Source organism: Aplidium turbinatum, chromosome 17, assembly GCF_918807975.1.
Source record: "Aplidium turbinatum chromosome 17, kaAplTurb1.1, whole genome shotgun sequence".
Taxonomy (NCBI): Eukaryota; Metazoa; Chordata; class Ascidiacea; order Aplousobranchia; family Polyclinidae; genus Aplidium; species Aplidium turbinatum.
Genome location: NC_137488.1, coordinates 3,690,472 through 3,702,661, shown reverse-complemented (window position 1 = coordinate 3,702,661; position 12,190 = coordinate 3,690,472). Strand labels below are relative to the sequence as shown.

Below are 12,190 nucleotides of genomic sequence, written 5' to 3'. Positions count from 1 at the left end.
ACCATAGAGAGTATAGAGAATAATTATATTGATTGATAGATTGCTCCACCAGTCACACGCAACCACACTCACACGTGCTGCACATCAATAATGGACTCAACAGAAAAGTTTAAAGATTGAATTCATTATTGAGCTATCAAAGATAATCAAACCATACTGTGTATCGAATGAGTGAAGACCTTTTTTTGGAACTCCCTCTCTGATTCTCTACCATTTCAAAGAAATTTGGCTTTCAAAAGTGAGTGGGCCTGGCCCACCCAGAAAATAAAGTAGGTGGGCCCAGGCCCACGAGGCCCACGTGGTTCCTCCATCCCTGGCTTATATCTGAATGCACACGTTGCGACGATAACTAGGAAATATCACTTGCAAATATTTATGGCACGTATCTAATAAAAGCTTACGTAAAAAGAAACAAACAGGAATTTTCGCAACAAAGTTGACACAATTGGACTTTCCTAGGGCTAGGCCTAGTGTAGTAACAGACTGGTCAAACTTCACAGGCGTTTATTGTTATCACATTCAATGCAATATGACAGTTTTGGCACCATTGAAGGCGTCACATAATAGTTGAATAGGCCCCTAAAGACTTATTGCTCGGCATCTGCACTTTCCACGTCCGCACTGCGTGCGACACACTGCTATTGTTTTTACGATCTTGTTTGCGCTTAGTCGAGTGTACTTCAAGCCACGATAGTAAACGGCAATGTTGATTACAGCAGAGTACATACGACAATACTAAAATCAGACAATATGAAGCGATTGTAGTGACAAGAGTACTAGACTATGCCAACATTATTTCGTCACGTAGTAGTGTCAATATTGGCGTATTCTACCACATGTTAGTTAATGACAAAAAAAATGTGAAATAAGCTTTCACAATAATAGGCTACTATCAAAGCTATGCTGGTATGAAAAGTAAAACATTCACAAGTCCACTATATTGTACTGCATAATGGCAGTTGTTTTGTTTGACAAAATGTACAAATATGGTACGCGAATGAGCCTTGGTCTGCTCCATGTCAACATGCAGGTTGTAATTTTCCACACCTCCCACATTGCTTTTAATGGTAACTTTTTAGTACGTGGCTTACAGTCCAACCACTTCAGCTGATTTATTCTTAAAAGAATAAATACCTTGCTTAGTAACCTTGCTGGTGTAAAACGTTGTTTTAAAGTTACTTTTATTCCTAAATTTATAAATGTTGTTAACTGAAAGAAATGCAACCTTGCTTCAAAGTAATTCATTTTATTATTAACGGGCACCTGGGACGTCACCAGATTAAAACTGGACTACTAGGCTACTACTCACGGGTAAGACGAAGCTACAGCATCACTCTGCATGGGGGTGAGAATGACAAAAGTGAACAATTTTGGGTTTAGCTTCACAAAATTCTAGGGAATTCTCACCATTTGTACGCATAATGCATGGTACCACTATTGGTTATTGCAAACTCATCGGTTGTAACATTTACAAGCACACAGCCTACCCTATACGACCTATAACGTAGGTTACGGCTTATAGTAGACTAGTGGTATATAGGCATCTTTAAAGTTTTGGAAATAGAAATAATTAAAAGCAAAAAAAAAAAAACGACACGTTGTTAGAATTCCTATAAAAGATGCATTGTAAAATAAAAAAAATTCGTAAAACATAAAATGACATCTCATTAATCAAACACAGGTTCACTCAAGAAAGTCTGATTCGAAACCTTTTGAAAATATATTGATCAAACCCCTGTGCATCCACACAGTGATGTTGACATTGTCGAAGGCTTTATCACCATCTACTGTCCAGTAGCTGCGATTGCAACAAGATACTTCTTGTTCCTGTGATGTTGATCGTGATGCAGGAAGATCATTGGTGGTGGAATCTTTTTGATTCTTCACAACTCCAGAATCATCTGATGGAACGCGGAATTGCATTCCCAGCACTCGATGAGGTTCAACAATAGGATGTTCCAGATAATTTTCTGTTGGACTCATTGTTGTTTTCACCACGTCCAAGAAGTCCCATCTTGATGCTTTGTTTATCAATATGACATCAAAATCCCCGTCGGAAAGGTGCGCGAAAGGTGAAATGCCCCCAGGACACAGTTTATACTTGCACGGTATATTGACCAAATTGACACTGAAATAACTGTCTCGGATCACCTGTAAAATGAGGTATAAAAATTACAACATGAGGTCTTGCACACTAACAATGAAGTCATTTAAGTTTCCAATTTGTACCGTTTCAGATTTTCATCTCTGTTTTGAACATGACTGAAGCAGGCAGCATTAAAAGTTTTTGTGAAGATTTTGTCTGTCAACTACTAGTGAGTGTGGAATAAGAAATGCCTGAGTGCAAAGATGTGATAAGATGATGCTTGGCTTTGCATGTAGCAATATTCAAGATTACGACAATTTAGTAACAAAAATTGATAGAAAATATAACTTCGATGCTTGAAAATCCTTATACCATCTTTCTTTTAACATATATTAGCCAGTGGCGAAGCGTGACCATTTCTTTGGGTGTTCACTACTTTCAGAAAACTTTAGTTTACTTGTAGACTATTTAAAAATTTCCAAGGTGCGGTTCCGTCGATTCACCCACAAAATTTGTTTTTAGCACTAGCAGACTATATGAAATGGTCACGCTACGTCACTGATACTACCCTGCATTATCCTCAACCTATTTAAATAGTAACCAGCAGTAAATGACGTACTGCATCGTGCTCTTGTAGAATTGTCAGATAAATACAACGTAGTGCAAACATAACTTATGAAATTGTAAATGTACCGTTTTTGATAGATTTCCCGTTGAAGAACTTGTCGTATTAGAAGACCCTTTCCTCTCTACACTTTGTTGAGGTGTTGTAGTAAGAGAGAAAGACGGATTTTGATTTATTTCTTTCAGACCTACAGCACAACGATCACAGGGATATTCACATTTTTTTGGTTCCAAATTGAGTTTCTCTGCTTCGTCACGTGATCTTGTGATGTAAGTTATTTCACATAAATAAGAACGAAGCTTGACAAATGAAAGTATGAGTGAAACGTAAGGGCGAGCTGGACCAAAACCTCGTAGGTTTTCAAATTTCATCAAGAAGTCACTGGGAAAGCCGTAACTTGAAGTTAAAACTGAAAACCTGAGAAATTTTCCACGATCATCGTAAATTGAAGAGACATCTAACAGATGATTTTCACCACAAATTATTTGCAAAGTTGCAGTTTCGGGGTCATTCGTGCCTTGAGTCGTGCAATTCAACAAGTTATTTGACCCACTTGGGATACAACCAAATTTTATTGAAGGTCTATCAAGCTGAATAGGTTCGTTAAGATCACTTGCTTCATCCAAAGAAATTCCAATCTTTTGTTGTTCCATCATTAGGACTCCATTCACTACTTCACTGAATGTTCCATCTCCTCCAACGGCTACAATACCATCATATACAGACAGATCAGCAGATTTAAGGTATTCTAGAACATAACCTGGATATTCTGTTGTCACAACAGTTTCCTTAATGCCAGCTTTTTGTAACATCGGAGAGATCAGACTGCGATGGAGAGATTCTGTTTTTTCCTTACCGGAAATTGGATTAAGAATCATAAGCAAATTACGAGGACGTACATAACCTTGCTTTTGTAATTCATCGTCGAGATTTTGTTGGACAAAAGCCTGTTTGTTTAAACAATCTTTCTCATTTCTTGTTTGAAGTTTAATTTCTTGAAGCTTGCGGCAATGCTTTTGTGATTGCGACCAAAAGTAAATAATAAGTGCAAAGCATGGTGAAGATTTCAGTCGTCGAAACCTGAGGCAATTGTGACCATCTGAAGTGGATTGTCGTTCATCAACGTTCCAAGTGTCTTCTTTACAAGTTGTTGAAATCACTTTAATTAGTTGAATGGACTTGTCGTTGATAGAAGGTGACGGTGCTTTGGATGAGAATGGTGCTTTAATGCATTTCAAATGAAGAAAGTTATCCTCTATCTGCAAAGTGCAGAAAACTTTATTCCACAAAAACTTGGTGAGGTTGGTGGAGGTTTTCTTTTCAACATCAACATCGCTTTGTTGCATTGCGAATTTTATTACAAAAAACTAGTTTTCACTACAGTAGGGGTAGCCTAATGACTATAAGGAAAAATGATTAAAAAGCAAGAAATAATCAAGCCCAGTTCTATATTCAAACTAAACCTGTGAATAATGAAGTTCTAAAATCAAGTCACAATAACTTGTAATAATAATAATGTTATGGTTTTATTTATTGTCGCTCTACAACAGCTAAGGTCTTTTAGCGACAGGGCTCATTTTTCATTTATATCAGGTTTACGATGTTATCACATTATTACCCGACTCATTCTCACTGCGTTATGCAGGATAGAACACAATCGGTACCGTTTTTTTTTTTAAAGTCTTCGGTTTGACCCGACCTGGAATCGATCTCAGATCTACCAGCACCAGAGCCGAAACCACTCGGCCACTGAGCTGGTTACAATAACTTGTGTTTTCACTAAAGAGATTAACGCAATTATAAAGTGTTCAGGTGCCCGCCAGCAACGTCGCAAGGAGACGTTTGCGCCGAAGAAAAAGTTTTCTAAAGTTATTGGTTGCATTTCTGATAAAAATTAAATATTTTAGTATAAAACACTAGACGAGAAGCCTGAGGGGCTCCACTTTTTGCCTTTGCCAGCATCCATTGACTACTCCATCTCATCCTCTGTCATGTATCGCCCTCAGATCGTTTACATGATCCACTGTGACTTGCAACACTCGGTGAATATGTTGTAATTAAGAGCAAACATAAAAGTGACATGCACATAGGCTATAATGTATTTTTTTTATGATCAAGTTAAAAGATATTTTCTCCACGAAAACTGCAGTTATGTTGCTAACTGCGTCCATCAACAAACATTCATGTTTGTATTTCACAAAAAGCCTCTATTATAGCAACGTTTAACCAAACTGCAACGTAAAGAATTTAACTCAGACACTATGCAAATCAATCACCTGCCATTAATTTTGTTCACTGAACAATAGTGAACATGCTCTACACTACAGTCAACGTGATGTTTCGTGGCATCATCCATCCTAGACTGCTAAATTGTAAAACAATGAACAGGATCCGCGCTGTTAGCTCAGTGATTACGTACTTGACTCAAGATCAAGCGGCGCTGGTTCGGATCTCGGGGTGTGCGCTTGAGCAACGCATTTTAAAGGACTGCTCTCCATTCAGCTGCACCTAATGGATGGTATAACTTCCCGGCAGAAACATTTCAACAATCGTAAAGTTAACTCTGTCAATCTCGGTAACCGACCCTGCGTCAAGAACCTCTACAAGTATGCGGAACTACCAGGAATCGAGGAATGACTTATCAAGGCTTTGTCAGTCCGAGGATAAAGATTCAAAAACCAAAGCATGCATGATATCGAAGATGAACGAAATTAGTCTGGCCTAGTTTTCCACCACCTGCTCTAAACTTTGAAAAACTCTTAACTCAAGCCAATGAATAAAAATCTCTAAGTGATATTTCATATTTGTATATGAATGTGCAATTTTTTATCAGGAAAATTTAGTGTTCAGTAACGAAAAGCGTTTGTAGTTTTTTGTCTGCCAGTATATTCCAATTCTTATGTCAAGAAGCTTTGTTCCGTCAATGAGCATTGAGCACAGATCATCTTCTGTAGCTCAAGATTTATGCACGTTCGCTCGAACACCTTTGTTGACCGAAGTCAAGACCATTTGGAGTGGGAAAGTTAGATTTTTGTTCCATTCAAACATATTAAAAGTTTACCGAATTTACTGTGAATAGAATTTCGCTGATACTATCAAAATGAGGAAAATTTGTTATGAATTTTGGTGTCCCTCAAATATTATATTCTTGATCCGCTACTGCCGTGAGTGCACTTGAAATTGACAGAAGTAAATAATTGTATTTTACTAGTTTCATGTGCATGGAAACCAACATTTTCTAAGTAAGAAATGTATCGTAATGCGTCGTCAATTGGTTTCCATGCGCCAAATGGTGTGCGTGGACTGCGTGAACTGGATGACGAATCAATTCAATGGCTGCTCGACACCTGCCCAAACATTTAAACCGCGTCGCCGCCACTGCCCAAGGGTGGTAAAAGGCAGAGCCCCTCGACCCTTGAAGTGGCGAAGAACAAGGTTCAAACGAAGAAGAAGAATTGGTTTTCAACAACATAAAGGCAGTTTGTGGTTTCTTGGTTGTGAATGAACAGAGATGGGCGGGATCTTGATCTTGAAGATCACTTTTTTTGGTGATCTTGATCTAAGATTACTTTTTTTTGTGTGATCTTGATCTTGAAGAACAATAAGATCAAGATCACTTTGAAATTGAATTTTACTTCCTAGATAGAGGCATTTTTTTAGAACTCGTACTGTACAAAGTAGTCGTCGTCGTGTGAGCGTCTGGGGCCGAGGGTTTATCCTTTTACCACCACAGATTCACGATGTTCCCGGACTACACTGGTAGTTAGTGGCAACTACTAACATTAAGCCACTGTTAATATGATATGTGTCCAACAAAAAACGATTTAAAGTCTCCGTCTAATCCGGGTCAGTGTTGCCATTTCAAAATTGAAAAAGTTTTCTGTGTTGGTCATAATCATAATAAAGAAGTCAACTTCCGTGTACTTTATGTTGACGTATAATAAAAAAGGATTTAACTTTGTTCATAATTTCCATGTGTGAATTTTAAAGAAATGTTTGCTTTCTTTGACCCAATTTTAGATGTTTCAAAAGTCTAGAATGGCGGTGTTAAAAAATCTGGACTCTAGCCGACTTTGGTCATGTAAAGTGGTTTATTGCAGCAAATCAACCAGACCAAGACTTGTTTAGGGTCTGAGTATGGAGCGGTTTGTCTGACCACAAACCTCTGAACTTTTTTAATAGCAGACAACAGTATCAATGTTGCTAGATGGGTAAATGGTGCAATAAACATTGACATAATACAGTGAAAGTTAAAAATACTTAGTAATAGTAACACAAGTAAAAACTCTCACATAAACCTAACAAAAATTTGGTAAAAAATGATGCAGTTCAAAGTTTACTTTTATTTATTTATTATAATTAAAACGTGTAAAACTAATTGCAAATTTTGCGACTTTTTTAGTACTACTGTAATTAACCTCGGCCGTGGGTGTGACGTTGCGATTCTACGCAACTACGTCAACAATTGATAAGCCAAATAGCAACAGTCACTAACTTATTACCATTCTTAGGCCAGTGATCGAGTAGTTAAATGTAAAAGTTAGCAATACCAACTATATACCTTTACCCAGGTTGCTTATAGTAATTATTTTTGCAACATCATTGATCAAAAATTCATTTTTTTTTCAAGTACACAAAAGGTGATCTTGAAAGTGATCTTGATCTTCAAGATCACGATCTTGATCTTCAAGATCACGATTTTGATCTTCAAGATCACCAATACTGGTGATCTTGCCCATCTCTGTGAATGAATACATAACTAATTTGCAAATAAATAGTAAAATCCATTCTACTGTAGCCTAATATATAAATACAATAACCTAGACCTAGACTATACCCAGAGAGCTACTTCATTTGATCTAGATCTTTACCAGATCTGGACAAGATAAAATGACTGTCTAGGTAGCTATCATACTTTCCATTGCTCAGTTCTTATTCTGGTGACATCTCATGTGTTTTAAATGTGAAAGGAGACTGGCTAAACTCACTAAGGTTGGTGTGTTTTGGTGTGAACGACTAAAAACTACTTTTCAGAGGATTTGGGTCCAAAATAAAAAAATTTCGGCTATGTAGACTACCAAGACCTCATCATGCTTCTAACAAATCACAATGTCAGATCAGCAACGACACGACTTGTAACATCATTTCTATACCAGAACAAAGGTTGCCGCAGTGCACTGTGAATAAAGTTGATTATTAGCGGAACAGCGATGCCCGATTATCATGAACAATCAGTCTTCTAATAAGTGAAAGAAGTCAGTCGTCTTCTAATGCGTGTCTGACATTTCTATAATAAAAGTAAAAAGCCACTAATCGCGCTTTCACTCTCTCAACAACATGTCACAGAGCATTCCGAACTTTCTGCTAAGAGAAAAACAATTCGACTCGACAATGTAAAAACAATCGGAAATATCCTCAATTGACTTTCAACACAAATCAATGGCGCCCAAACAGACCAATTCAAATATTTGCAAATGCAAAATACAAATTTACACGTTATCAAACGTCATAAATACCCAGTCACTTATGTAACATAATTATTTTTGTCAGCAGATTTAAACAAGTAGGCTAGTTGCTGACGTTAACAATCCATCCTTGCATTGGCATGCTACGTTCAGCATAGCAGCGGCTGTACAAGCGATCGAAGTAGCCCAATCTTTTCAAGCTGTCGATCAAGATTTACGATATGCGGTGGAAAGCACTGAAGAATTACGATCTACAATCTGAAATATTGCTTCATCCTGTCAAATTCATGGTCACAATCAGCATCCAGTGAAACTAACAAAAGAATTTTCCCCGTTTCAGACCGCAGAACTTCGGTGGGGTCAGGAGAGAAATTGTCACACACTGGCAATGCGGTAATTTTTTGGGTTTATATAAAAATAAAATCATTGATTTTTAGGGATTCGTACTTTGAGAGAAAAGATGCAAAGTAATTTTAACTACCAATATGTTTTTCATGGTTTGAGTAAAAGAGAGGCTGCTTTAATTTGTAAACTCGGGCAGATTCACTTTTTTAATTCCACACCGGTTGCTTGCAGCGCAGGTCACTTGCGTGCAAAGTCTGAGCAAGGATAATCAAATGCATGCAGAGTGCAGACCTTTGCACAGTATTTCCCAAAACCCCTTTTTCCACGGACCGAAATTAACTTATTTTTGCTGAAACGGCTTTTGCGCGTACTTGCAGTGTTGTCTCTTTGTTAGTTCCTTTGTAAATCCCTTGCAAGCGAAAGCTTTGTGGGCATGGCTCTAAAACCATTGCCATAATAGTTCACCACTCCAATGTACCAATAAGAAATAAAAAGAAATGATTTAGATCCTAGGAAAAAGATGACGTTAAAATAACTAAATTAGAAAAATTAAAAATATTGAATAAGCTGCAAATCTTCATGTGACCATTGTGATTTGTGATCAATATCCTCCCCCAGAAAAATTTGAAAAATTACTTTGAATTTGGTGCATTCTGAGAGCATTTTCAACCAAAATGTGGGTATGAATATTCCTGTAAAATGATGCTGGCATAGCAAAAGGATACGATCATGTTTTCTTCGGCATTTTTCAGAAATAAAGCTAAGTCTCTATGTTTTCATGTTGCTAATTCCTGGCTGAGATATTTGAATGTTGGTATTGGCAAAACTCGCTCTTTTAATGCAGTTTCGTTTAAAATTAGGCAAACTTTGTTTTAGAGACAAAGGGACTGAAAGCATCATTCTCAATATCGTGACGTCACACGCGTGACAAAGGGGGTAGAACCCCCCCCCCCCCCCTTGGCTACGCCACTGCTTATGCGGCTGGACGAGTGAACAGATTATCTAAATAAACATGCTGGTATGAGCAACCTTAAAGCGCTCAGCAGTCAAAAAAAATCACCTACGTATAATTGCTAGTTTAGTGAATAATTATTGCGTTAAATAGCAAAGTTTCAAGTATTTTACTGTAGTTTGTAACTCAAATATCACGCGAGATCAAAATTTGAATTTCGCAGAAAAGTGGATTAGCGTTGGCTTTGCTTTGATTTCACTTTCTGGGAACAGTTAAATCCGGGTTCGTGTAGCGGCTAAAGTATGGCCTGTTTTGCATTGGAAGGTACAGGGCAGTTGAGAGGATAACTTCCCAGACAGCCACTTTATCTGGCCCAGATCTGGTCAAATCCGTACTCGATCTGGTAAAGATCTGGACCAGATAAAGTGGCTGTCTGGGTTAGAACCAGGGCTTTGAAGCAGGCGTAAATGTTAAGTTGCTCCAGCTCCGGAGCTCTCTTTTATGATGATTAGCTCCAGCTCCTGCTCCGGAGCTTATTGATACCACTGTTCCGGTTCCAGACACCGAAAAGTGCTTTCATTAAAATAATGACGACATGTCAATTTAATTGCTAAAGCTTAAAATTGTCTGCAGTCAACTGTTGCTAAAAAATGGCACAACTTTATGAAATTTATGGTACTGTCATCAAAATGTCATGCGGAACTGCGTTTAAAAACATATTCGTTAATTCGACGTCTGATTACGCAAATAACTTCTTAATTTTGTGAAGAGTTGCTGTTAAATTATGTGATTTCAGCCAGTAGTAGTAACATCTTATGAAATGCATCGGAGCCGAAGCTATTTTTCAAACAACTGACTCCAGCTCCACTTGAATTTCACGTAGAGCTCCGGCTCCAGCTCCGTTGAAAATGCATGGTCCCGGCTCCTTGCTCCGGCTCCAAAGCCCTGGTTAGAACAATAAAATTTTGGGCCATAAATCAAGACACGTCCAAGAAAGAACGCATTAGGCTATATCCAAAGAATAAGCGTTAGTCTATTTAAACTCCCTTGGCCTAGTACAAAGATGCCCCCTGGACTCCCTTGTCAACACTACTGGGTTGGTGTCAGCTACACATTTGTTAACTTGGACTAGGAAGCACTTCTAAGCTGTAGGCTAATGTGCAAGCAACAATTGCATTTCGTTAACAACTTATTTTCACAAGAAGTTTGCTTTGGACATTCATAAACGTAGAGAATTGGTAAAAGCTTCTTTGAAAACATAACGTAAGGCCAGTTATCTCCAAATGTTATGATGATGCTTTTTGCGTTATGAATTTCTCGTGTGCCTTTTTCGCGTTTCAAATTGACAACAAACGAATCTGTCCCTATTTTGAAACAAAATTCTTGATTTAACTTCTTTCAAAATAAAAAAAGCCAAGGAAAGGAATTTTGTGACGAGCAAAATCTTCCTTTTCCCAATAGCCTTAGTTTCTAATTCGCATTCTAAAGTAGAATATATCATATAGCCCACACAGATCAAGAACAAGCTACCTGTTGTAGACCACACCGAACGTGCTGAACACCTTAATGTCTGTTCAAACATTTAAGTCTGATGACGAAACAATTCAAACAAAAACATCAAAGCAATTAGCTTGTTCGGAGTACTGCAAATACAAATTAAAAATATTCTATGCTCTAACACTGGAACTTTACGGCAGTTAATTTGTTGTCTTAACGCCATGCGACATTACCTTATCTATTATCATCAGCTAGTGTGGTGCCTCTGCTGTTAAGCTTGAAATCTAATGATACGGATTACCAAACTTCAGCGAAGCATGAAAAATGTTCCAGTTGAGTTGTCAGATTCATACAACAAACTATCTCACAGAGAGCTAGCCTACTTAGCACTAGGCCACTAATCTTGACAAACGATATCAAGTGGCAGAGATCGCGCGTTTGGTGTTGTCAACAATGGTCATTGATGTATCATTGAGATAAATAGTTGCCCGGGAAGTGATTAAGTGGAGTGGCCTATAGTAATGCATATCAATCAATGCTATTAATACTGTAAAAAGTGCTCAATGCCAAGCAAGGCAAACATCAGATTCACTGGGTTAAAACAGCATTGGTTAAAATGGTCCCGTGCTTCCGGGAAAGGTTCACCAAAAACTAAGACAAGGAAAGTTTGATATAAAACCTACAACTCAAGGACCTCACTGTTCTCGTCTCAGCATTGAGCCATAGAACCTTGTGTTCAAAGAATGAGGCCAGGATTGCGCACACTGTGTACTTCACCTAAAAACTCCATACCGCAGACTCAACTTCAGTATTATATACTGTATATGTTTACCATATATACTATAATTATACAAGTTTTGCAATGTAGTCTAGTAGCCTATAGCCTAACCTACGCTAGTTATTTACACGCATAGCGTTTCTCCTACACTGAGGTGATGTTTTGCATAGCCTCCATCTTGCCACCATAGCATTGCAAAGTCAACTAAGCCAACAGAATTACACGGATTTCTCTTTACAAATTCGTCGCAAACATTTTTTCGAGCGAGATTAAGCTGGCGGCGAAAACAATTTGACGTGTTTTTACATTTTTCGCTTAACAACTTTTAATTTGTATCGTTGATAAGATGTAATCGTTGTGATGTCTATTTTATATCAACAATTTAAAATTGTTTTATTCTGCAACCGCTGATCTGAACAAAAGCTCTAATTGTCCCCACCTT

General features: G+C 37.8%; 1 protein-coding gene across 1 annotated transcript; it reads right to left on the bottom strand.

Moving 5' to 3' along the window:
• Window positions 1-365: 365 nt before the first annotated feature.
• Window positions 366-4,091, bottom strand: LOC145786648 (ceramide kinase-like). The gene is made up of 2 exons (XM_082598343.1): window positions 2,780-4,091; window positions 366-2,151 (listed from the first exon to the last, which is right to left on the bottom strand). The coding sequence occupies exons 1-2, from the start codon at window positions 4,055-4,057 to the stop codon at window positions 1,684-1,686; spliced, it is 1,746 nt and encodes a 581-aa protein (XP_082454469.1). The 5' UTR covers window positions 4,058-4,091; the 3' UTR covers window positions 366-1,683.
• Window positions 4,092-12,190: the final 8,099 nt, after the last annotated feature.

Excerpts from the sequence above, each read along its gene's own strand:
- LOC145786648 (XM_082598343.1), bottom strand. The coding sequence starts at position 4,057 with ATGCAACAAAGCGATGTTGATGTTGAAAAGAAAACCTCCACCAACCTC. Across the intron at positions 2,152-2,779 it reads CGGGAAATCTATCAAAAACG|GTGATCCGAGACAGTTATTT; the intron begins GTACATTTACAA and ends CTCATTTTACAG.